Source organism: Rhyacophila brunnea, unplaced genomic scaffold, assembly GCF_057557595.1.
Source record: "Rhyacophila brunnea isolate RB1 unplaced genomic scaffold, BYU_Rbru_1.0 scaffold_3, whole genome shotgun sequence".
Taxonomy (NCBI): domain Eukaryota; kingdom Metazoa; phylum Arthropoda; class Insecta; order Trichoptera; family Rhyacophilidae; genus Rhyacophila; species Rhyacophila brunnea.
This window is the reverse complement of record NW_028232965.1, coordinates 30,328,859-30,356,758: the sequence shown is the minus strand read 5'-3', so window position 1 is coordinate 30,356,758 and position 27,900 is coordinate 30,328,859. Positions and strand designations below refer to the sequence as shown.

The window sequence follows — 27,900 nt, the reverse complement described above, 5'->3', positions numbered from 1 at the left end:
AATGATCAATAAAATCCACGAAATGGTGTTAAGTGACCGAAGATTAAAGTTGAGTGAGATAATTGAGGTTACAGGGATTTCAAAAGGTAGCGTCATTTCTATTTTACATGACAAATTGGGCATGAAAAATATTTCTGCAAGATGGGTGCCGCGTTTGCTCACAGTCGATAATAAACGCAATAGGGTGGTGGCCTCTAAAGCCCTGTTGTCGCTCATGCAACGCAATCCGGATGAATTTTTTCATCGCTTTGTAACTGTAGATGAAACATGGATACACCACTATACTCCCGAGACGAAAGAACAGTCAAAGCAGTGGATTGCGAAGGCAAACCATGTCCAAAGAAGGCGAAAACCGTAAAATCAGCTGGTAAGGTTATGGCTACTGTATTTTGGGATGCACGTGAAATTATTTTCGTTGACTATTTGGAAAAAGGAAAAACAATAACAGGGGATTATTATGCATCTTTACTGGACCAGCTAAAAAACAAAATTGAAGAAAAACGGCCTCATTTAAACAGGAAAAAAATCCTCTTTCATCAGGACAATGCCCGTGTTCACACATGTTTACGATCAATGGTTAAAATTGAAGAATTGAAGTTCGAATTGTTCGACCACCCACCGTATTCGCCAGATTTAGCCCCCAGTGACTTTTTCCTATTCCCAAACTTAAAAAAATGGCTAAGTGGACAACGTTTTTTTTCAAATGAAGAAGTCATCGATCGGACAAATGCTTATTTTGAGGACCTTCCGAAAATTTATTTTTCTGACGGTTTAAAAAAAATTGAGAAACGTCTAACCAAGTGTATTGAGCTCCAAGGAGATTATGTTGAGAAATAAAAAAAAAATGCAAAAATAAAAACTGTTTTAATGCTTTTTTCTAAGGAATTATTGACCCACCCTCGTCACAGATATTATAATATGTTAACTAAAGTTTTAAATACATTAAATATAAGCTTAATATAATTACATATGTTCATAGATACAGTTTACCTTGCTTCAGTTTCAGCTTAACGAGTTTTTGTGGTTTATGTCATTAAGAATTTATCATACAATAAAATATCAGTAGCTACTACTTATTAACCAATCATATTTTAGTTGATGTATTCTTGTTTATATTTTGAAAACTTTGGATGTACATATTTTTATCGATAATTCTATTATATAATTCGGTTAGTTTATGTTCACCAAGTGATATTAATTTCAGTTTACTTATAGTATATTACTAAAAATAATTAATAATAGTATTAAGTATCTATAAAAAAAAAATATGCGGTGCTGATAAATGTAGTGAAATAATAAGTATTTTAAGAATTAATTATATAAGACAACTTTGCATTATGTACAATAGAAAATAAAATTAATGAGTTTTTGAATAATATGTTGATTTAAAAAAGAACGGAAAAAATACAGTAATAATCTAAAATAATAATACAATAACAAACTTGAGTGAAAGTTACCAATAAATAATATATTACTATATTTTTCCGTCATCCATTACGACACATTAAAAAAAACAATACCAACTATATTATATTATTATGTTATATTTAGTTATAATATAAAGACTCGCAATTGTGTACATCTTAACGAAAAGCTCATGGTAATGATTCTGAAGGAAAGAAAAAAAAGGAAATAATTGGGGTGAAACAGTGGTTTCTGTTTCAAATTAATGGAGTCAAAGAATGGAGAGGGAGCTAAATAAATGCTCTCTCTTTAGTCATCAACTGTAGAGAAAATACGTGACTAAGGAGGTTTTGAAAAGAATATTGCTCATTCTCTCAACAAAATGGATAGCTGGATCATAATTAAGATCTTTGGTCGACTGGTTAGGTAAGTCTGTTGTCACAGAGTTGGATTAAGACCAGGTCGTGGATAGTTTTCATGTGCAAGCCACTGTGAAGAGTAATGTTGCAAACTAGTCATGGTCCGTGATTATTTTAGGAAACTGATCCTATATTATCAACTTCACTTAGCCTTTATATTTTAAAATGACAAATTTATCTTTAAATAAATTTCAATCGTAAATCTTCCAAAGAATTTTTTTATACATATAATCTTCTTGGAGACGTTTAGTACACAGGTATAAATGAAATGATCATGCATTATATCAGAATTGCAGGGCAATTTTTATTTCCATTAAAATAATGATACTAATGATCTGAATTTTGTATTTAATTACAGTAGAATTTAATAAACTATTTCTTTTATTCAACGAATAGAGCAAAAAATTTGAGGATATAACATTCTACGTACCTATTGAACATATACATTTGGAAAACATCTCATGCATATACTCACTAGAAAAAAATCTTTTTTAGAATAGAAAAATATGACACGAAAAGATGACATGACAGAATTATCAAAGATGATTTCGAATATTTTGAGTCAAAATTGATTTGATGGGTAAAAGAATAACTTTAATTTATTACTATGCTGTACATTGAAGATACATCTGAATATTTTTTTAACTAATTATTGTACGATCTGAATTATCTATATATATATATATATAAATATATATATATAGCAATTATATAAAGTTCAAAACGTTATATATATAAAACGTAGTATTGATAATGGACAATAATTTATAACCTTGTTTTATAACATCCTTTCTAAAGATTATTATTATAAATATTTTTATGTGAGCTTTGGGATTGAATTGTTTTCGTCTAGTTGGTAATAGTCCAAGGTTTATCGTCTCGCTTTTTAAATTTGCGGGATGTGCATTTAGAAGGAGGAGAGAAGTACTCTTTCCTCCGTAAAAGTCATCCAATCCAGTCAACTTGTGAAGAGGTTATATCACTTTATCGAAATCGGTACTTCTCCAAGATAGAATATAAATAATGATTACATTTAGATTGCTCTGTATTCAAAGTCTTGAAAAAGGATTCTGCTAATGAAAGTCACGAGTCTTGATCAATTGATAGTCGTTTTAAAAAAAACGGTTTTTTCTTTATTTCACTGCAGATTTTATTGCTTGCTTTATAGTCAGTTCACGAAGTTTTAAGATTGTGTTTTATAAAAATATTTTTTTTCCGAAAACGAAGTGTTTTGATTTTATTGTCGATTTAGATGAATAAAATATAGAGTACTATTTTATGATGGATTGCAGAGTTACTAGAGACGTTTAGCGATCTCATACGAATCACGAATTTTAATTCAATCTATAATCATTATGGTCAGAATGCCGATGATCAATTCGATATAAATAAAAAGAATTATAAGTTATATACATTTTCTACAAAATCCAATATTTTTAAAATTACCAAAACACACCTACAAACTATTAAGTATTAAATGTTACTATACATAAAAAAAAATTATTTAACTTTATTTTAAATATAAAATAACCTAAACGAACGCAGGATTTATATTTTTTTTTAATTATATGTTAATCTTTGAAGTAAAATAAAATTATATTCTATAACTCTATATACATAATATTTGAAACACTTTAAAATATAAACCATGAGTAGGTATATATATGCTTCGTATTTAATCGCTGAATGAGAATTCTACACTTCACTTTAAATTGATTATATTATTAAGCCTCGAAAGTACTTATTTGAAATAAATTAATAAACAACTTTCGTCTTATTGAGAAATAAATTCAGGATGTATCCAACACAGAATGTAATAAAAATAATCATATTTTTCATAACACAACAATATAGTATGTATTTGATAGCAGCACATTGATATCTGCAATATTTTGATATTTAGTAACGTATAATTATAATGATGTTTGAATATTTTATATATTATATGATAATAATTGAATTTTATTGTTATTTTATTTAACAATCATGTTATATTTTTAAATAAATAAAACTATTTTTGTATTAGTAAGATTAAAGTTGACTTTTGTAGCCATTATTAAAGTAGTAGCTAAATAATAAAAATCATAAATATATTAGACGACCTACAAATTACAGCAATATTCAGTAATATATTATTCAATATGAAAGCTTTCATAATCAAATTTCTAATGCTTCTTTGATTCCCCTAGCATTGCTGATCTCTGATCTAGATATATAAATACATAAAATAAAATGTAATATATAGTACTTATTCTTAATTATTTTAATAAATTTAATAAGTTATTATTAATTAGAACCGTTTCCTTTACACAAAAAACTGCTGAGGCCAGTTATCACATATGGATCAGAATGTTGGGTGATTAACAAGTCTGGAAAAGGCATTTTAATTTTTGAATGAAAGATTCTGAAATACATACCTATTTGGAGGCAAAAATGACGATGGAGAGTGGAGCATATTACGTTATACGGGTCGTCATATTCAAAGAATGGACTTGTGTTGATCACACCGGAAAGTGTTGGGAGATCCAAATTGCGGTGGTTGGAAGGCATCCCCTACTATGCATGATACTTATGAGAAGAAGATTGCGGAAGATAGACTGGACTGAAAAAGGCAACTTAAGGATGCCAGAGCCCATCCCGGACTATTGAGTTACGAATGGTGATGATGATTTTTCCTGTTTAGATTCTGTAATTTACTTTTATTTCATATGGTGTTAATATTATATATTGAAGATATTTTATGAGTGCTTAAATGAAAATAAATATTGCTGGTTTCGTTTACGAATACGTTAAAAACAAAAATAACGGCTTTATTACGTATGAATATGCTGCGCAGCGGGTCTATATGTCCTGGAGTGCTGTAATAATTTAAAGGTAGAGTTAGAAGCATGCAAAGTGTGGTAATATAAATCGTGAACCGCAGAAATATGTTTGCTTCCTAAGTAAGACGTGATAGCACTTGGAATCGGCGACGCTGTTCGTAATAGCAGAATGTGCTCTGGAATTAATGAGACGAATATTGAAATATAACACTGATGCTGATGAATTCCAGTTTTCATTGTAAACATCATTATTGAACGAATTTTTCATGGCGGTTTTCAAGATTTAAATCGCTTCAATCGTACGTTTGTTTAGGCAAATTTGAAATGAAACTTTTACCGCGAGTACGACGATTCTGGCAAATTTAAATAATAAATGTGCAAATATTGTGAAAGCTTTACAAATTTTCAATATATTTTATTGAGAAAAAATCTTTTTTATATTGAAAAACCATATAAAATTGAGCCCGAGATCACGTGTTTTTTATTACTATTTTTAGCCACATATTTTTTTGAAAAAAATAAAATAAAAACAATCTATAACGGAATCAAAATTGACGGCTCGAGACCAAAACGTAAAATTTTCTAGTTATCGGCGTAAAATTTAAATATAGGTAGGTACATATTTCAATAACAAAATGTTGTTTTTTTAAACATATTAATAAGAGGCTTTCACGGTTGTTTTTTATCGTAGTAGATTTTTGGGTTTCCACTGTGTGTCCTTCTTCCTTCTTTACTCGACGTTTTGGGCTCGTTGCAGAGGCCACTATCAAGAGATTATCATTCAGGCCATTATTATCTCTTGATAATAGCCTCTGCAACGAGCCCGAAACGTCGAGTAAAGAAGAAAGAAGGACACACAGTGGAAATCCAAAAATCTACTACGATATTAATAAGAATTTAATAAAATTTATTGTCTAATATTCAACAACTAATAAATTGTACTAAACACAACAAAATAAAGTAACTGGAAAAATTGTATAATATGATCCCATTAACCTGTTTAAAATTTATGTGACCAACCTACATAGTATACGTGGGTTGTTCAAGATGTGTAATTTATAAAAAAATGTTTAACGAGAAAGTGCAATAGTGAATCGTTGGTCTATTAAAATTTCTCCCGGTATTCCGCCGAGCGAATATATCCTCCTCTCTCGCTGATAATCACTGATATAAACAATATTTACTCGTCTTCAGAAATATTTCAAAAACTTTTTTTTAAACTGAATTCATCATTACAATTACAACTGTAGTAATACTACATAAATCCTTAAATAATAATTGTCAATCGTTACTGATACAAGATCTTTTCATTCACACTCATTACAGAAAAATCATCGCAGTTATATTTTAAAATAATTCATCTGAGAGTATACGTTAATAAAAAATATAAATTTGTATTCCGATATATCCACAAAAAACCGGCTCTCATTCTAAAAAAGGCAAATAGTGATTATACAATCATCTAAAATATTATATTCTTCTACGAGTCAAATATTATAGTAGATTATATTTCTGACGAGCGGAAGGAGTTGAATTTAATAGTTATAAAACCACCTAGTAGTACCTACATGTATCTCTATGTACACAAAATATTTGCAGGGATACGTGTTTGAATTATTTTTTCTCAAATTTTGTAAGTATATAATGAAGTAAGTTTTGCAAACACCGAATCCAAACGTGTAGTAAATGTAGGTATATGTTTTAACAAAAATACAAAACGTAAAGGTAACTGCTTTTACAATTAATTCCATCGTTTAATATGGGATTGGCCCTTATACCAGGTTCTATTAATGGTTATGGGGGTGTATCTAGGTATTATTTACATGTGTACAAATTGCAGTTTATGGAACAGAAGTATTAGAAAAAATTTACGCGTATCCTGGCCACATGCGGTTCACGACATTAAAATATCTAATGCGAAATTAATTATTTCAATGTTCACTCACGTAAAATTCATCGGCGTGTGTTTAATTTAAGTTGCGTGATAACAATAATTATGTAAATGAGTAATAATATATTCGGGCCTCGTAACAATTCAAAGGGACACTAAAACGATTGGAAACCCCCTCTTTTTGCATGACCATTAGCGAAGGTGCTTTTGGACTGCTGCTATGAGCTTAACCTCACATCGACTTAGGAGGTATCGCGATGAAAGCACACGAATAATCCATTTGGGAAGTTTCACTGGATGTCCGTAAATTAATTTCACTTAAAACAATTATAAACAATCATTAACACTTTTTTTTTTAAAATATTAATATTGTTATAAGTATTACACATAAGTTTTTTTAGAATCAAAAGTATACAAAAGTAAATATTTTAAAGCTATTTATGAAAATCACTTAATATGTTTTGATTTATTAATTACAATTAGTGATAACGCATAGCTTCGTAAGCGTAAAATACGATATACTAGCAATAATAAAGTGATTTATTTTAAATCAACGTGAAAGACAATGATCATCTCACCCAAGCTGTTCACTTCGGCTGACTCTGATAACTTTGCATACTCGTGATCAATTATTCTAGTATTAGCTCTAACTAAGCACGCACATTTTTTTATATTATTAATAACCATGTTCTTGCTTTTTCGTACAAGGTGGTGGTTAGTAATTTTGAACAATCACAAACACCCAGGTTTTGATAAAATCACATAACTATATTGTGTTCTCACCGGGATCGAACCCAGAGCTCCCAGATGAAAAACCAGCGCCTTACGCACTGCACCACGAGATTCGCCAAGCACGCATAATTGTCTATGGTTGGATGTAGCCGCACCCGTCTACCTACATCTCACCTCACCAGTTTACCGCTGATATCTATCTACACATGACAAATTATTGTTGTAAGTATATTATTTTTGAGAAGTTTTATTTTGTAATTTCGTTCAGTGGGTCTATTCTATACTTATCGACCGCTAAAGTGATAAATATTATCAAACTTAGGGTAGGTTTGTATCAATTGTATCAATAGTAGCAATTACAATAAGTTGGTTGAAATTGTTGCAATAAGTGCTATATTTTAACAGCATCTGTCTTGATGCTGTTGAAATATAGCACATAGCAGATTATTTATTTGTATGCGAGTATAATGGCACACCGACATTTTTTCCCTCATGCAATTAACCTGTAACTTTAGGAGACTATTTTTTTCTTTAAATTGATCAAAAAAATAGAAACTTATAGATTAGGTCCAATTAATAATTTTGCATTGTCAGATGATAGCTGCCCCCTATTTAATACGTTAATTTTATGTTATTATATATAATTAAAAATATGAAAATATCATTACCTTACTTTTAAAATGTTTTTGTAGTATTAAAACTCATTATTTCTGTCCAGCTTATGAATCAAATAATGTGGGGAGGGAATTGAGGTACCTTCTCATAAAACGGACGAATATGTCCACAGGCGGCCGCCACAAAGACATGGTAATCGGTTTACTGCACCACTAGGATTGTTCTCTGAATAAAGAAAACATACTAAACATTTACTTTGATAACCCGAATGCTACTACAGTACCTAAATGAAATACACTTATTATAACTTATTAAATGATGCTATGTATAAGTAACTATTTAATTTATCCATTAACTCGTATGGCGGCAAAGTATAAATAACACAACTAAAACAATATCAAAATTCTAATGGATTTAAATACAAATTACATCAAGTACCTTCGGTCGACACTCGATAGTATTAATAAAACAAAAATTATATTGTCAGTAATAGTTAACACTAGAGAGACACCGATACAGTCTCAAACCATGTCAGTGTATTTGTCTTCTAGATAAAGTATAAGTAACCAGTAACAGTCTTCCAGATAAAGTATACAGAATGCAGGTTTTATTAATCTACTCAGTGGTTTTAATTTATATGTGCGTACACATAAAGGCAAAGATTTTTTTTTCACTTGTCGGAAAAAACAAAATGTCGGCAGAACAAGCGATTGATACCAAAAAAATATTAGCATATTGTCGTTTTTTACGCCTACAAAAAATATGTTGGCTTATGCAAGTACAACAATACATCTAAAGGGTCTCTCCCAAACATAATAATTGTTGCAATATTTAATTTTTTATAAGACATAATATTTGCATTGTAAAAAATAGTTAGAAAATATAGTTTACTTTACAAATGATATTATAAAGAAAATTACAATAAATTCTACAAGTTGATAGCTATTTCTATAAATTATATTATAATTTTTAAAAGATTTCTACAAATTAAATGCTGACTCAATTAAAGGTTTATTTTAGTTTTATCATCGCTAATGGCATTATTAGTTTTTTTATTTTTTGTATTAAGTATGTAAAATTTTTCTAATCATACATTTTGTGATTGTATGACTCCATAACGTGGCATCTGATATGAAGTTGATAATATAGTTAAGTACACTATATTATATTTGTTTTAATTTATATGTTTGGCTGTATATCACTCCATCTGTAACGCACGAACAGTCTCACTCTGACGCGCGTAATTTGCATGCGAATGAGTTTGCATTTTTGTTGCGTTACCGCATAAATTGAACAACCACGCAGCATCCCTTTCATGCGCACTGCACTTAAATGATTAGTCACGTATATGCATTTTGCTCACACGATTACTTACGTAAAATACTCTGATTTTATCGAAGTTAAAACCTATCAATCTATATTGATGTACAAATCGACGCGTTGACCTTAATTGATTTGCTTATGATATTATTGTTACACAAATACTATTATCGGGCGCATTGATAAGAATATTGAAAGGGGCCATTTTGTATTTTTGCTAGTTTATTTATAATATTATTGACGTTAGATACAACATTATAAATATTTTTTAATCAATTTCATTTAATTTTTAATCCCTACATTAAATATTTCTTAGCCATTCGTATTTATATCTTTATATTATTATTATATCTACTGTCTAATACTATAATTATTGATATTGAATATCTGCCTATACTTCTATATACAGTTTTTTTTAATATAAGTTCAATTGTTTTGGTACACTAATATTTTTTCATGATATTTTTTCTCCAATATTTATATATCTTTTGGTTTAATTTATAATAAAGCGATCAAAATTTATAATAAATAATCATAGCTTATATACCTCCTACAATACATTTAAATAGATTAAGTAATTTTCGATTGAAAATATGTTTCATGTTGAAAAGGGTGCGGACACTAACATCATCCAAACAATGGTCACCAAAATGACGGCATTACACTTCACTGAACATCAAAATGTTTACACCTCAAGGATCACTAGGCAGAAAATATTATACTCTTGAGCTTCAAGAAGAATGATTTTTATGGTTCAAAAATTTGAACAAAAGGTATACAGAAAGTTCAATCGTGAGACAAGATTTTTTTTACGAATTACATGAAAGTATAAATGTAACGTAGTACACGTTAAGTGTAAGAACTTACCTTGAAAAATTATAATGCGATTATCTTAACGCGACGATGTCATGTTTTCTTCTCTTCCTTTATTTTATAAATATTAAATAAAATAAAACAAGTGGTATGTGTATCCGAAACTATAACTTAAAGATCGCGTAGACTACCAAAACGTCATCTCTACACACAACTTTGGTGGAAATATTTCATATATGCGAAATGTAGTATTTATATTTTTTAAACAAAATAAATATTTTATGTATCGTGAAAATTCAACCTTCAGATCCAACGATTACCGGTCACGTACACTGCCAATATGAAAATGCCAATATCACGTTAGACGGTTAGATGATCATTTTACATTTATTTTAAACTACATTATATACGAAACTAGTAAGTACTAGCAAGCGATTGTGTGCCTTATTTATTATATCCAGAAGTTTCTTTATAAACATAACTAATCAGCGCGTCTAAAGTTTAAAGACATGTGAAGAAACATCTCTATAATGTTGGTATTTGAACGTATAATTACTTAATTCATATAGAGTATCTATTCAAAATATAATTATTATTACCATGCATTTAAAGAAGGAAAATATACATTATTTATTTTACATTTAGTAATCTCTACCAATTACTACTTCAAGATATTTACATCACATGAATAAATAATTAATATATATTATTTTTTTTGTCCATGTCCGATCCTGATAGGATCATATGTGCCTCCACAGAGTGGAGGTTTGTATTGACAGATTTTTTTTTTTTTTTACGAGAAATGGATGTCAGCCACTTGCTCAACCTATTAGGTCCATACCCTGATACACACAAATTGAAAAACAATATGCGTACTTGCCATACCCAGGATTCGAACTTGGGACCCATGGCTTTATAGTCCAACATTTAAGCCGTGTGACTACGTGGGTGTCATTAATATATACTGTATCACAAAAAAGGGTATAAAGAGTGAACACAAAAATCGAGAGTGTTCATGAAATTACACAGAATCAGCTAAGACCCTTTTAAACTATACTTGATTTTATGTACTATACTTGATATTATATTGTATATATATGTACATGACATCAGTATTAATATAAACTATGGAATCTTTGAAAAATTTAAGTTGCCTTTTATGGCTCGTTATAATCATTTATCTGGCAAATACGTTTTGTATGCAAAACGTAATGATATCGGTGACAAATTACGAAGATTTTTTATTCCTAGATTATGTCGAACTTAAGTTAGCATATATTTATACCTACTCATTGACAGCTACTTATATAGGTAAATCACTCTACAGTGAAAGTAATTCGCTATTGTATTGCTAATTGTTGACAGCATTAAAAAGAGTATTGTAGCAAAATATACGAATATAATAATATATTATGCAGATCACCCATGGTGTCGCAATATAATGAATTACCTATAGCTCTCTAGGTATTTCTAGCGACACTATTTATAGTCATGAATGTAATGAAACTATTCGTCAAGTCAGTGACGACCCGTGGGGTAGGCAGCTCTTGCGTTGCATAGGGGAGGCACATTAAAAAGGGCGGCGAATAAAGAAACAAATACAAATATCACAATTTTTGAGAGATCTTAGTTTAAAAAAATATCGAACCATAAAAAATTCTGACAATATAATGTGTTGTATATTATTATATTATAATATTCATTGTAATATATGTTAAAATGGTGGTTTATAGAGCATAGAAAAAATTCACAAGGGTGCCTCCCATAGATGTATTAAAGTGCCTCCAGACCTATCAGTGCATTGACATCCACGTACCTAAAGCCAGTTTCATAGAAAGGTTCTAATACTTACGAGATGTAGGTATTTATCTGTTTAAGATAGCGGAAAATAAATAATAAAATATATACGTACGTAGGCACCTAACTATAACTAAACATGAAGGGGACGACATTCTAAGGACGGCAGTCAGTGCATTAAGCATAGTTGAGCTAATAGCTATACCTCATAAAAACAGTCCATTAAGATAAATTCCACTCCGTCTGAGTCTATATTAGAGAGAATACGGTAATATACCCTTATATTGTTAATATTGATTTATAATAATAATATAACAGACGCTACGTATAGAATGAAATAGATTTTAATTTCACATTTGTATCGTGAATTCCAATGTAATACATTATATCTCACATTGAAACACAGTTATAATATAGTCGTATTCCAGAAACTTTCAACCATGATCACTATTCAAGCGAGGTCAAATGCTACGAATGGTTTTCATCCCGATGGAATACCCCCGCTCTAATTTCTGGCATCCTAAGATTGCGAACGAAGAGTCCAGAAATGTTCCCAACACGAGTACGAGAACACTATTTATTTATATTTATGTACATTTAAAAAGCAATATGATAATAATCTAGTATTATTTTATAACTCCAGTCAATGTAATATTATTTGATATTCTTATATTTAGCTACATATAAATGATACGGGTACATTGTTACAAAATAAATCGATGAAATATTAGGTAGGTATATTGAAAAAAAAATGATAAATTCTAGAAACATACAGAAAAAAGTTAAACCAAGTGGCACTCGAACTCATGTCTTTGATTTTCAATGTGAAAGCCTTCCCGTGTGCTTATTCCGTATTATTATGGCTGGCGCCAGGCATGTGTTACAATTTATTTAGTAAAGTAATTTACATTAATTAATCATAAACCATATTGCCTCCTGGTTGGTGGAATTTGAAGAAATTCAGTTAAAACATAGTTATACGAAGAAATTCGTATGCACCATAGAGGCATCGATAGTTTTGTGTTTTTTTCCTATTATAAAAAATCTAACATTCCTAAAATCATATTTCTATTCTGTGGGTATTGAATAAAAAATAAAATTTGAAATATTATAGTATACCTCATATTATTAACGTACTCTTTTTCATATTTTCTAGCATTGTAATTGTTCATCATATTAATATCGGCTACAAATAGACTCAGTGAGATATTTTTGTACTTATTTTACATACTTAATTAAACTGGTATAATTACGAGTATGTACTAACATCAAACTTTGACATAGCAAAAAAGCTAGGACACAATGCTAGGGTTAGAAAAATGGCTAGACTTTATGCTTACCATATGCTACAAGTCTGGAGCGTAATAAAATACAGCCCGATAAATTTAAATTTTATTTTTCGATAGGTATTTCAAAACAATGGTTTATTATTATAATTAAATGGAGAGAATTTTAAAAATATTGATACCTCTTGATACTCATCAGATATTAATTTATTTATATGCGACGATTCTATATGACGTTTGAGATTTGATTAAACTATAATTATTTTTAATGCAATTAAAGGGATTTGAAATATGGTGAATATTAAAAATATATCGTGAATGTGACGCAGTCATCACAATAGCCAAAACGTAGTTTTGAAGAGCTTAGATTCACAGAGAGTGCACTTATAATGAAGAAAAGTCGGAATTATAATTGAGAGAATTTTATCTATTTTAATATAATATAATATTATTGTTTATAAGTCACGTTATTATCGGAAAGGTGACTATTTTTAGGTAGGTATATTATATTATTATAATTATTTAAACAAAATTTTTCATTATAAAAAAGATTTTTGACGTAAGGAATACCTGGAATTTTATACGTTTTTAATACTTTATAAAATATTTATGAAATTAAGTACCTATGATCATGTTTTTGAATCACTGATTTTCCGTAGAATCTAAGAATATATTGTGCATCGCATTGCAAGACAACTGGACCAAGAAATATGCTGCAATATACTGCAGGTCAAATTGGATATGCGCCGCTTCATTAGAATTTCAGCAGCTTTGAGATATTTAAATGGTTCGGCATATAGATAGGTACCTAAATCTAAATAGAACAAGATAAGTCAATAGTTTTTACAATATTACGTTAAGCACCTTCTGGAACTAGGAGAATTTTTATATATTATATTTTTACTAAAATCAATAAACTACAAATATCATTTAACATTTATTAAAAAAAATTGTGAGCATATTCCGAAAAAGAATATTGTATTAAAAATAATAAATTAGGTTTCTTCTATTAGATACTAAAATACTCTAAATCTCTTATTGAAAACATGTCTGTCACATTATGAATGATTATGATTGCTAAATAATTGTTTTATCGGTATACATGTCAATAAAGAATAAAAAAACTCTTGAAGAAATTGCTTTATAGACAATTAATGATGATAACAGAAAAATGTTGAATTCACAACATGCTACGTTAGAATATATTATGAAATGAAGACTTTAATTCTATGAACTCTTGAAATTAGCTTGATACCGTAATACGTGTGTAAATGTATTAAGAATTCAATTAAGGCGAACTACTTACTTTATAATTATTATGAAGTACCTATCTGATAACATATTATATTCACTTGATTCAACAAATACTTACGTTAATATATATTTTTTTGTTTTATAAAATAAAATTATATATTTGAGTATGTAGGTACATACTTGTATATTTTATTTCTTTAATGTTTCTTGTATGGCACTTGGTCATGTACTTCACTGCAAAACATTCATAAACATTGATACACAAACCAAAAAAAGCTTTTATCAGCTGTAAATAAAAAGAAACCGTGTTCTCCACACAACCCTAGGGATATCCTTCGTGCAATATGTTGGAAATTTACTAGGGTATCCGGTTTCTGTTGGTTGAATTTACCTCACGCGTTTCACAAAAATGACCACGTAAGGTGTTTCATGCACAAAATATTCTAAGCAAACTCCGGAAGAAAGGAGTTCAATAAAGATTTGTAGATATAAGACACCGGAGTAGCGAACTAACATATGTGACCTGCTCACCACAAGGAACGAACTTTCTTTATTTTCTTTATTATGTGTTTAATTTTTTTATTATTATTAATTATTATGTGAGTAGTTTCATTAATCATACTAATTTTATAACTAACATAAAACTCAACATAAAACATATGCAATCAAAAGAGTTATTTAAGTTAAATACTAATTTTATCGAAATAAATTGTCAAATTACTACAGTGATAATAATTTAGGAATACCTACATATTTTTTTATAGAAAATATTATAATATTAGACTGAATACTAATTATTGTAATTGTATTAATTTAAATATAATACCTAAGTATTGCGGCACCTTTTGCAATAAATGGTGGAGATCGATTTGTTGATTGGTGCTTTTTTAATATTTATTAGTACAGTAGAACTACTAGTCGTGTTATAAATATATTATTGATTACATTTGAATTGCCATCAAATAGTGGTTAAAAACCGCTTCTTATCATATTATTATGTTGTTTCTGTCAATGACCAAAGCAAAGTATTTTTTTGTGTGGATAAATTTTTTAGGTAGTGCCTATGTTAATAGTTCTGGATTGTCTTTAAAGAGTACATAATATAGATGAAGGTACGTATATAAAAAAATAAATTACCATTTTACCATATGAGTGAAGCACATGATAGTTTTACATAGTGTCGAGGTTATATTATCAACTTGATTTTTATGAAGAATCATTAGCCATTCGCTCTATGGATTGGGTATTTGTACTGTATCAAGTAAGCTTCCAGTCGCGAAATTACACGTTTAACCTACGGGTTCTCTACCAACTAGACCACCGTGGGTACGTTAATTATTATGATATTATTAACAATAAAAAAAACAATCCGATTGTAACTAGTGAATAAAAGATGAAATTGTTTATTACATAGACTGTTTTCCGTTTTTAGCATTTCCTTTTTTAAATTAATTATTTTATTACCGGATTTCAAACGTATTGAAAAAAAACCATTATAGAGGGCGAAGATACCAAAAAGGTTGGTTTTAATGAAAAAAACCTATGAATTGAAAGTTTAATAAGATTGATTTGGTTTAAATCATTTACAAGCAATCTCCCAGTCCGGTCCACATTAGACGGGGTGCTTTCGTAAGCGAAAGATTTACAACGGGTAAATTCTTGCCAGGAGCAACTGAATATTGAATATCGCGAGCGGTCTAGCTGCCCCGTTCTGAATTTTGTTTTTCTTTCTATTTTTTAAGCCTCGTATTCTAAGTCGGCCTTCCTCACACGACCGGCCGTGAAATGTGGCAGGAATCCCAGCATTGAAAAACGGTTCTTTATCAGAGTGAAATAAATTGAATGGAACGCAGCACGGACTCTTTATATCATCCTCAAGGGAAACAAATAAATCATCTGATGTAATGGTTTTCTTTGAGAAGTTTTAAAGTAATCAATTGTGATGGAATGTTTTTATTATTCTTACATAAACACACACTGCAAAACTCTTTTTGTTTGCAGGAGGTTGAGAGAAATTGCGATGTTAACATAATGGACACGCTAGTTGGACAAAAAACCCTTAGATGTTTTCGAATTCTTTTTTTATTGTTAATAAAATACCCCAAGGTCTGATTATTTTATGATGTATTTGTGATATGCATAATAAATCAATTTCCAAATTATTATTCCGAAGTGGCTAAGTCAAAGGGTTTTTGATACGTTGTAGCGAAAACGACTTAACAATGTTCTAGATTACTTAGAATGTCATATTAATTTAGCAACCAAAAGTGATATGTCCAAAATGTTCCATGCTTCACATTGTTATCAGTACTACATAGATTTTTTGCTTGTATTAAGTCTAGTTATAAGTAAAACATTTTTTTTTTCATTCTCATTTTAAAAGTTTATTATTTATTTTGAATACAATTTCCATGCATGGCATTTGTGGATCGGTATGAATTCTCTGCCTATTATTCGATGGATTAACATTTGTCGATCCTATGTATAACCGTTGTCCAAGTAGCTCGTGAATTAATCTACATATAAAGTTGCAGTAAAAGATATAATGTTTCTTGAGAGAATTTCATTAGCCTACCAAGCATCTGCTCAAGATGCCCCATGGCGTTGCATTTTTTACAGAAAGGATACTCACTCCTGAGTTTTTGTATGCAATGCTATGGTAGTAGTATAATATTGTTATTAAATATCAAATCAATCTCTAAATACCCTGGATGCACACAATGAGAAACATCAAACGCTTCGAAAAATGGACCAAAGGACCGAGTGCAGTGCATCAATGTCACATTCTCTATTATTTATTATTGTATAACTCCTACGGGTCGCAAAACCCTTAGAAGTTAATTAAATTCGCCAAACTGCTCTACATGATCGACCGATACAGATGAATAGGATAAAGGCCACACCGCCTAGATGTATCATAAACAGTTACAATTGCCCCAAACAAACGAACGTAGTTGCTTTGACAAAATGGATATCTAAGATAATAATTCGAGAGCATTTGCCTTTCGATAACATTCCACAATAGACCCGTAACACATATGCTAATTTGTTCTTTCCATTGAATACTTATTTTCGTACGATATGAGCTGTATTTTATGGACTGAATTATGCCTAAATCTCTACGACAATTTTACAGCCGTTTTCTAAAAATATTAATAGGTTTCCAATACTGATAATAATAATGCATTTTGTCTATGTTTTAAGGGAAATAAATTACATTGAAATAAATGTTTTTCTACAGAAACAACAAACGTATATATAGGTAGAAATAATGATATAAAGAATTATAACTAAACGTTTGATATAAATAGAAAAAATAATTATCAAGCCAAATCATCGGGAATTTAAAAAGTATTACTTATTTCTAAATTTGGTATGATCACAATATTAAAGCTAGATTTGATATACATAAAAAGGATTTCAAATTATACACATTTTCGTTTTTTTATGTAAAAATCGATGTTTTTTAAAATAAATATAAAAAAATCATTAAAACAATGAAATAGTCAAACATTTTTATGAATATTAAATAAAACTTATTTTCCTATATTTTAATAATAAACATGCCTATAAAATAAATGTAAAAAATAAGATAGGACCCTTTAACCGATTCACACTCTCTAAATTTTTTCGACTTCGAATAAAAAAATATTTTTCTTTTTAATATTTTTAGATACGTAAGTATTGATTAATTTAAATACTTTAAATTTAAATTATCAAAAAAATGTCTCAAACTACAAACTTTCTGTTTTTCTTATATGTGCCTCGGGTAGGTAAAGTGCCTTAACGTATAAAATCAGTGTACCTACTGAATCAAAAACATCATTATAAATATTGAGAATAAATTATGAGAAATAAGAATAAATTAATTGGGATGGTTGTATGGTACTTGCTTATAATTAATATGTTGTTGCATATTTTATTTTATCTTACCAGAGGGTAGCAAACCAACACTTTTATTATTACCACGTTTTTATTAGCTCGTATTCTTTTTTCACATTTTTTCTTTTGTGTCCAGCCCTAGCAACTAAGTTAAGAATATATACGTGCGTTACTATGGAAATCAATATGAAATTTCAATATTCTATATTTATTCAGTATTTCTATCACGTATAAAAAAAATATTTATTAATACATAGAATTGTCAAGTTTATATGATTCAACAAAAAATTTAAAAACGTGGTATTTAAAAAGTTCTTTTTATCTTGTAATTATTTAGGATTAACACATACCAATTAAAATGTATTTGCTGAATTATGGTAGATCCATTTATACAAGATTAAAATATGCTAAAATGTCCTATAGTATATATATACATATAACGCTCAGATGGCCGAGCGGATTAAGCGTCGGTTTATAATGTCTGGAAAATACACATATTGCTTTCAATTTGTATTTGGAGTCAGAGTATGGACCTAATAGGTTGAGCAAGTCGTAAACATCCATTTCTCGTAAAAAAAATGTTAATACAACCTCCACTCCGTGGAGGCCCATAAGATCCTCTAAGGATCGAATATGGTGAAGTTGTAATAGTCCTATAGGGAAAAATCCATTAAAAATACCGCTTTTTGTTCATTGAATCGGTATCGTCTGAATGTGATTATAAGTTTGTCGATTTTTTCCTCAAAAAGGCCAAATTACCATGAAAATAGTAATAAACTCTAGTAAATACTTGCTATGCGATGAAAAAATGTTACTAATAATCGTAAAATTCTGTAGAATACTTCAATTATGTAACAGAAATGACTAAATATTCTAAAGTATCTAAGCTTTGCGGAAATAATTCTCAGTTACAGATCTTCAAATTGAGAAATTTATAGTTCAATGTAGGTATTTACAACGATTTGAACGAGATGTTAATTCAATTATTACCTCTAACTCAATGATGCTTTATAATATAATAATTATTCTAATACCAAAATTCATTAATAGATAACATAGAATTCTGTTAGATATAAATATTATTATGGCATGTGAGTACCTAACGTTTTGAAACCACTTTTTGACCTTTCATTTGATTTTTTTAAAATATTATTTATAGAACATAATTATTTTAATACTAATTATTAATTTAATTTAAGAAACCGGTCCAGTTATAAATTAAATAAAAGTGGAATAAGTACGATAAAATGTTGCGTTTTTTTAATTAAATTATTAATACAATTCATTTCCACAACGAGACAGTTAACACAATAAAATAAAATAAATTTATGATCAATATGCGATTTTGTAATTACCCATAAAAATGCGCTTATCATAAAATGAAAGAAATTACAAAAAAGTAAAGGAACATTAAACAATAATATTGTTATATTTGTGAACATTTTTTTTATTCAACAAGTAATTCACAAGATTTAGGAATGTGACATAATTTATTGAAGATACATATTTTGAAAATACCTCAGAGAAATAAATAACCAATAAAAATATATTTGAAAAAAATATTACCTAGGGCAAGTACGTTATAACAAAAATTTGGAGAGATCCTGACACCGGTTAGTAATTAAGGTAATTATTAATACTTTGATTTTAATACAACAGTTGGCTGCGGAACAATAATGCACTTTAGAAAGCATTTCAGTGAGAATTGTAAAAACCACTAATGAATTTCTTCGTAATTAGATAAGACACACATAGCATAGTTGGTTGAGCACATGGGCGGCAATCTCGGGGGTGTGTTTCGAACTCCGCTGGGTGTCATATTCTTGCAAAAGATTTTTTTCTATTGGTTGTATATTTTCTCTGAGGTGTTTTCAAAATTATGTACGTATAATGTTATATTATTTACGATACTATAAAATTCAAGAAAAATTTGATTTATTATTTCTAAAATTCTTTTGTTTGCTCAATGAAAAAATATTACAGTGATAATAATTCGAAACAAAAACTGAAGTACGCTGGCAGTATAATAAGACCATTATTTTAAAAAAGAAAGATGTTTTCTTTCTGCTGAAATATATTTTATACGGCACCTGTAATAAATTATTTCGCTTTGAGAATAAATAGGACATAAATAAAAACAAAAAGTACCTTATATGTTCCCAAATTCTCCACAACGCAAGGCAAATTAGCATCCCTTCCTAGTGCAACTGTAACATTTGGTATGGGCTCGGCAAATCGAGGATCCTCTGTTAGCACTGAAACAAATATAATACAAAGTATATCATACCTATATAATATTATGTTAACAAAATTGAGTACATGTTCATATAAAAATCAAGCACACCGGTTTTTAAAGCTTACGGTAAGCCTTCAATAATACATTTTTTTAATGTGGTCAAAATAAAACGGATATCCGAATTGAGAATATCTCCATGTTTTTTTAAACAAGGTTTACTCAGTTTTTTAAATCTTAAAATACGCGTCAATGGTTGCTTTATACAATATGGTTTTTTCTAATAGTAATCGTATTTTTATGTGTAGTTTTATTCTATATCTCCTTATAAAAGTCTATTTCTAGAATTTAAATGTCTGAAGTGAAAAATCACTCCACATAAATACGGTGGTTAACAAACGAATCCAATAAATTAATGATATCTCCTCATATAACAAGCTGTCTAGTTAATGTAAATCTTCTCATATTCATCAAAGTCTTCCTGCTTAAAGTAGTAGATTTTAGAATAGTTAAAATAATGTGAATGCAATTTACTGTAGATCCAGGAGATTTTAGAGAAAATGTGAGGCCCGAATTAACCGGTATTTTTAAAGCCCCTCTCCAAAAATTCAAAGTTATGAAGAAGAAACTATGAAATATTAGTAGTTTTTATTTTCATGACTGCATGAGCAAATTTAAAGATTGATTTGGAATAATTGTAAGTAGATGCAATCTTGCAATTTTATTTAGTCGCTTTAGACTCATTGTTGACTGTAGAAAGTTTTTAATGCTTTTTATTCACTTTTTACATTCACAGACACGATAAAAAAACCAATGCCTTATAATTAACACTTATCAATACGATCACGAAAATTGATATTTGTAAATATTAAAATCTGTCCTCTCTGATATGATCTATATTATTATATCAACTAAAGATTAAATTGCTTATAACAATGAATTAACACGACAGGTTGAATGTGAATATATTTTTAATTTCGTCGTTATAATATAGTTATATATCTGTATCACTGATAAAGTGACTGAAGGCATTGAGTCAAAGTAGAGTGAGACAGGGCTACATCATATCCCCAGTGATATTTAATATATATTCAAAAAATATCTTTGAGGAAGCTGTAATGGGTTCAAAAAAGAGGAACAAAGTAAATGGGTTTTCTCTATAACTTGTTTTCATTGCAAACAGTCGAAAAAGTTTGCACATACCCTTTAAAAACATGAAGGAAGACTGCAACAAATACCCACTTAAATCTAAATACAAAAAAGACAAAATACGCCAGTACCAATAAGTACCAATAACCCCTATATATGACAGGGCGTGCGATGTTAATGGAGTGACCTTATAGAGGGCACATTCGTTTATATCTACTTGGATTTGTACTTTGGATGATAACTGGAACCATACCATTAAAAAGAAATTCGAAATTGAGATAGGGTTTCTTTCCACGACTGAGAAAAATACTTCATAGCCACGACCAAAACCTGGTACTCAGAATGAGAACGGTTAGACGCCATGTATTTTCAGTCCTATTATACGGAGTGAAGGCGTGATTTAATGCTCAAAAAACGGAATCTTTCGAAATGTGGGTGTACAGACATATACTATGTATTATGTAAAAAATCCCAGTTTTAAATGTCGAGGATGAAAATAACTGAAGACCTAATCAGACACGAAAAAATTGGCATACTTTTGACCACATCATGCGGCACTTTGAGTGATATCAATTTCTGCATCTTGTCGTTGAAGAAAAGGTCACTCATAAGCGAGGTTGTGGTAGAAGAAAAATGTGTTAATATTCTTAGAGACTTCCCTAAGCTCAATTCAATTTAAAGCTGCGATAGAGAGTGAGAAAATAGCCGTACCCCATTACCGATGTCTGATAACGCAAATGGCACAAAAAGAAGAACATCATTGATACAACGAGATATTCTCTAATTTTTTCTTTAGTTCCTACTTGACGAATAAAATGATTTGCGTATTATAAATATATATTATATTTATAAATATTCACAGAATACGGTATTGTTCATTATATAACATAAAGCACATTTCGATATACGACTTTAGGCCGAAGAGTCGTTCATTTTTTACTTTCCCATATGGTTTTGTATTGTTGTAGAGAGCGTAATAGCTATTTTTTTTACAAATTTAATATAGCCAAAGATTTATCATTTAAAATTCAGTTTTTATATAATACTATTATAATAATATGTACTCGTATAATTTTGTTGTTAATTAAAATTGTCAAAAATACGATTCACAATATTAAACGCTGTATGAAAATATAGGTATAATAAAGGTGGAATTCAAAAAAAATGCTTTATAATTGTTTCTAAATTAATCTACGGATCAGTTACATTCTAAAGCTATTTTGCAAAAAATAATTTACTTAACAGATGCAATAAGTATTATATATATTTAACTACATATTTTGTATCGTAAATAAATTATTTAATACTGGCGTTGAGAATTGTTTTAACATAGAATATACGTTTTATAACTTTGCAATTTTTACTACACCGATACGCCTCTTTATCTGATTACCTCGCATAAAATTAAATCAAATGATATGAACTTGTATTAATATAATATATTATGTAGTAATAAATACATAAATAGATAATAATAATACGTAAATATTTTTGAATATAAATTATTAGGTAGTACATCATTTTCAACCTAGAGTCGGAGTGGAAAGTTATGAAGCGTATACTCTACCAGATATCTGTGGCATGAAGAAATATCGATGAAAGCTATTATTTTGTTCATCGTATATGTATGAAAATCAGTAGTGTGGTGAGGCTGTAACGTAACGGGATAGTAACCCGGACTTCTTTTAAAGGCGTGTGTGCGCTCCGGTATTTTTTCAAACAGTTTCAAACAAATATTATGTTATGTATATATATAACACTCAGACATAATTCATTATTGTGAGGTTCAATAGTTTTAGTACAAAAGAGGAACTTGTTGGATGGGCGTCGAGTAAGAGAAAGCAAATCAATAAGTTTGATGTCAAAAATAGCAACCATAACAATAATCATATTTACCATGTTTTATTTTTTGTGCAGTACCCGTAACTACTTTATTTAGCACTACACCACCATTGTATATGGATTATATACCTACCTAATTTTAATGATTTATTTAGGAATTAGGATGTTATGATTCTGATGATAAGTCATACTAAAGCTCTCTCTCTATCATTGTAGTATTACGAACATTTATTATTATAGTCACCATTGGATAGTCGTAATTTTCCAAGTATTAGCAAAGAGTAAATGCAACAACTCGTGAACTCAACACGGCATAAATAATCCGTTCCGGTGTTGCCACCGAAGATTTTCACAAAGGGGTGTAAGCTCTTTTACAAACTTAGCCGTTGTATACACGTTCACTTGTTCTCGGGTAAACGTTCCTCAATATTGTTACATCAAATAAAAGCGCCCAAAGCCTGGCATGTTTGTATCTGATTTATGTGTGTTTTACAACGTCACGGCATGTAGGCGACTGTGTCCTTGCTTGTAGCGTGGATACAAGGGAGGATAATGAAAATGATAAACGAGAAGATAGCAACTGAAGACTTTGAGTAACTGTTAAGAATGAAGTGAACAAATGGTTCTGTAATTTTTGAAAGACTTCAGATAGGTATGTACGTCTACATTTTAGAATTTACTGTTATCTCATAACGCTTGCCGCTTGGTATAAATGTAGTGCTAATTTTAGCGTGTTTTCACGAAAATTAACGTTGTTCGGTTTATCGTTGAAAATTTAAGGTTGTTTATTGGAAGACTTTTATCTTATAGCAGAGATGAATTAATTAAATTTCATTCATTCTTAATTTTTATAAATAATAATCTTTAGTGTACTTAATATTTAGTATTTTTTATTAGAGATTTCATGACAAAATATATAACATGAATAACAAATTTGTCTTTGATTACATAAACTTTACTCACTATGAATTATAAGTAATCTCATGTTCCTAATTTTTATGTATTTTTTTAATGATAACATTGTATAAAAAGATTTTAAAATATCCCAGCATATACTAAAATAATATTTTCTCTCATGAAGTATTAAGTTGTACGCTATATTATTAAATAAAAACACCGTACTTACTTACTTTACTAAAAAATTGAATATAATAGACTTTATTTTACGTTTTATTAGTATTTTTCACTTAACTTTTACTATTTATAATTTAATTACAATTTATTAAAAACTCTTTAAATCTTGGCCACTTTCAATTCGACACTTTAAGATTGTTAAGTAACTTTTGTTTGGATAAATAATAAATATATATTATATTAACAATTTTAATTGTGAATAAATGAATTCATTAAAAAATAAAGCGGATTTTTACAGTAATTGATTGTTATCCTTTCCTCTAACCTTTTGGAACTTTGCGTTACATAAAAAATACATGTATGATAGGAAAATATTCGTGCCAAGTTAACCCACCGATCAGAGTTATTACGACTCACTTGCTACTGTTAAAAGGAATTAATATGTGGAAACTAATAAAAGTTATTGTACTAAAACAGATGATATGGACATATTATTTCTCATCGCTTTCATGTAGGTTGTGATCACTTTGGAATATTGTTGGGTTCTAAAACATTTTTCCGCATTTTCTATTAGCTTCCGCATGGCGGATAGAAGGCGTTTTATTATGAATTCTGTCATTTGACCTAAAGTACTACTTAAATAAATTAACCTTAAGGTGCTTTATTGGTATTCGTAAACAATGTGCCACATAATACTATGTAGGAATATAAAATATAGTCCTTCATTTTCAGGATTCTGCAGTATCGACGTTACAGTGTCACATTTAAAATGTCCAATAGTTATCGTTATTTTTCCCATAGGTTCAGTATTTTATACCACACACAAACTATACTCTTTTTTCTTTATACTATTGCGATTTTTTAATGTATATATATATACTGTTTTATTTATTGATGATATTAAAAGTAATGAGATAATAATATGTAAGTTGATTTCTCGTGACAGTAGAGCGATTTCGTTAAGCACACATCAAGTTTCAAGTATGAAAGTCACGCAACCACTTAAAATAAGCTCATCTTTAGCTGACCGTAAAGGAAAAGAAGAGTTAGGCGACCTAGATTGAGGTTTTGGAGTATGTATAAAGAGACATGGCATCCCTGAGGCCAAGACAGTGGAGGAAAGTTGTGAGTGTAAAGAAGTTTCCTGGAATTGGGTAACATAATATGTACATATTGAGTTGTAGTGCCGATAATATTGATAATAAATAAAATTCTAAAACTTATCTTAAAAGCAAACAAAATTCTAAGTACAATAATTTGTTTCAAATCGCACCTGGCGTCGTTACCTTTGTAATAAATAATACACCAAGTTTCCCATGTGTCGTTTTTTGTTCGGCGGTTTTCCCTTTATTGAGTTGAATGATATAATAATACCATTATTCACAACAGATGTTGCCCCACGACAAGACACACGTAAGACACTGCGGCTTAGTTCCGCTGCGGTTTCAACTACTATTTGACTCGAAGGCTTGACGCTTCTTACATGTTAGTTCTACTCGACACGACTTAGTTTGTTTGAGTTTAACTTGTCTGGAATTATTTCAGATATGTATATTATTACCGCTTATGTCTATAAAATCAGACTAATGACTTAAATTAAGTGCATATTTACATTTAATGTCTTGCATTTTGCGACGAAAAGATCCATTATAGTGATAAGTACGTCCCAAAGCGCTAAAGCCGTGCATAATATTATTATTTATTATAACAATATATTATATGTAAGTATATAAATACTGCAGGATAAATAAATGTCATATATATATGCCAGTCAGTACATTATATATTATCATGTTAATGAATTGTATACACAACTTGGTGGTTTTCTGCCCAAATATGACAACATTTATAAAGATATAACTTCTTATCGTTTGTAATTTGACATTGCAAAGTTGACATTGAGATTAAAGGAATTATTTATGTTGTATTTATATGGCAAGATATTTCTAATATATATGAATGTATGTATATTAAAGACTAAAATATTTTACATAGATAACCATGTAATATTATATTGTAGGTACGGTATATAGGTAAATGTATATTTTAAAAGGGTTTTTAATTATATTTTAATGTATAAATATTTTTGTTAGATTATAACGGCGTATATACTTAGATTTCGAAAATCAATGCAATAAAAAATAAAAATGAAGTAATAAGTACAAGGTTTATATTATAATATACACTATTTTTATCTTATGGGTTTGAAAGTTTAAAAATTCCCAATAATAATAACGTTATGTTACTAATGATGACAGTTTAATACTAAATACTGTCTATACTTGTAATGAGCTAAAATTATGAATATCTACTAGGTCGAGCATTAAAATATAATCTGAATACGTGAAAGGCTTTATTTTATATTATGCTTTGAAACAATGTTTTAATATATTTTAATGTGCGTGTACGAGAAAGTTATAAAGTATATTTTTTGGTTAAGTAATTTAAAAAGCCTTTTAGTGAAGGGTGTGAATCAATATGTCAGATCAAAAACTACATTAGTCTCTAATAAAAATACATTGTTGATAAAGTTATGAAGTCTATGTCAAATGATATTTCCATGAGAAAAATTATAAAATTTCTACAATGAGGCTGCAATAAATTCTAGTCTGAGTAGGTATGTTAGAAGGTATCTACAAAATATTGACATTACCGCCTTATCTATGCATATGGAGGGTTCAGAATTCATGAGTGTAAGTAAATCAAGTTTTTATTAACATATTTTTCACCGTCAATGCTTCGACAAATATTAAATCTATCATCTACAGTCTACGCTTTTAAGTTATGCCGACAAATGGTGCTAATTTTTCTGTCTGGTAAAAAAATATCTAGAATTTAAGAAGTCAATAAAAAACATAGTACTTAAGTCAATTTCATGTTACCTTTAAATATATGAAAAATGTAATTTTATTTTATTGTAAATACAGCTTGTAAATAAAAATATTATTATTTTATATTTGCATTATTAATTACCGCCATTTGATGATATTAGTTTTAAAGTCGATATCTTTCATTTGAAGCGCCTAGTTTCAAAAGCCCCTAAAACGCTTTCTGAAAATTTTTGAGTTAGATATGTATTTAAATGGATATTGTTGTTACCTATATGATGGCCAAAGATTGAACTTTAAAAAATCGTCAAAACCCATCAATACGTATGATCAAAAATTAGGGTAAATTTCAAAACGTTCTAAAATGGTTGGGTGTGCTTTTCAAATACCCCTAAAATGGAAAGCCAAAATACTCCTTAGAATGTAATAAATTAAAAAATAAATACATAAAGTTCACAGATTTAATAGATATGATTTTATCTCATTTTTTTCAAAACTACCTAAAATAGTTTTTCTCATTTTTCTCAGAACTACCTAAA

The 27,900-nt window shown here is 29.1% G+C and overlaps 1 protein-coding gene across 3 annotated transcripts in view; it reads right to left on the bottom strand.

Annotated features, from left to right (window-relative positions):
- Positions 1-27,900, bottom strand: part of LOC147068210 (lachesin-like) — a 142,062-nt gene that overhangs the window by 91,372 nt on the left and 22,790 nt on the right. For all 3 annotated transcript variants that reach the window (XM_085952656.1, XM_085952658.1, XM_085952657.1), the window contains exon 3: positions 20,384-20,490. In XM_085952656.1, coding sequence (XP_085808782.1) covers positions 20,384-20,490 — 107 coding nt within the window. The remainder of the gene's footprint in view (positions 1-20,383; positions 20,491-27,900) is intronic.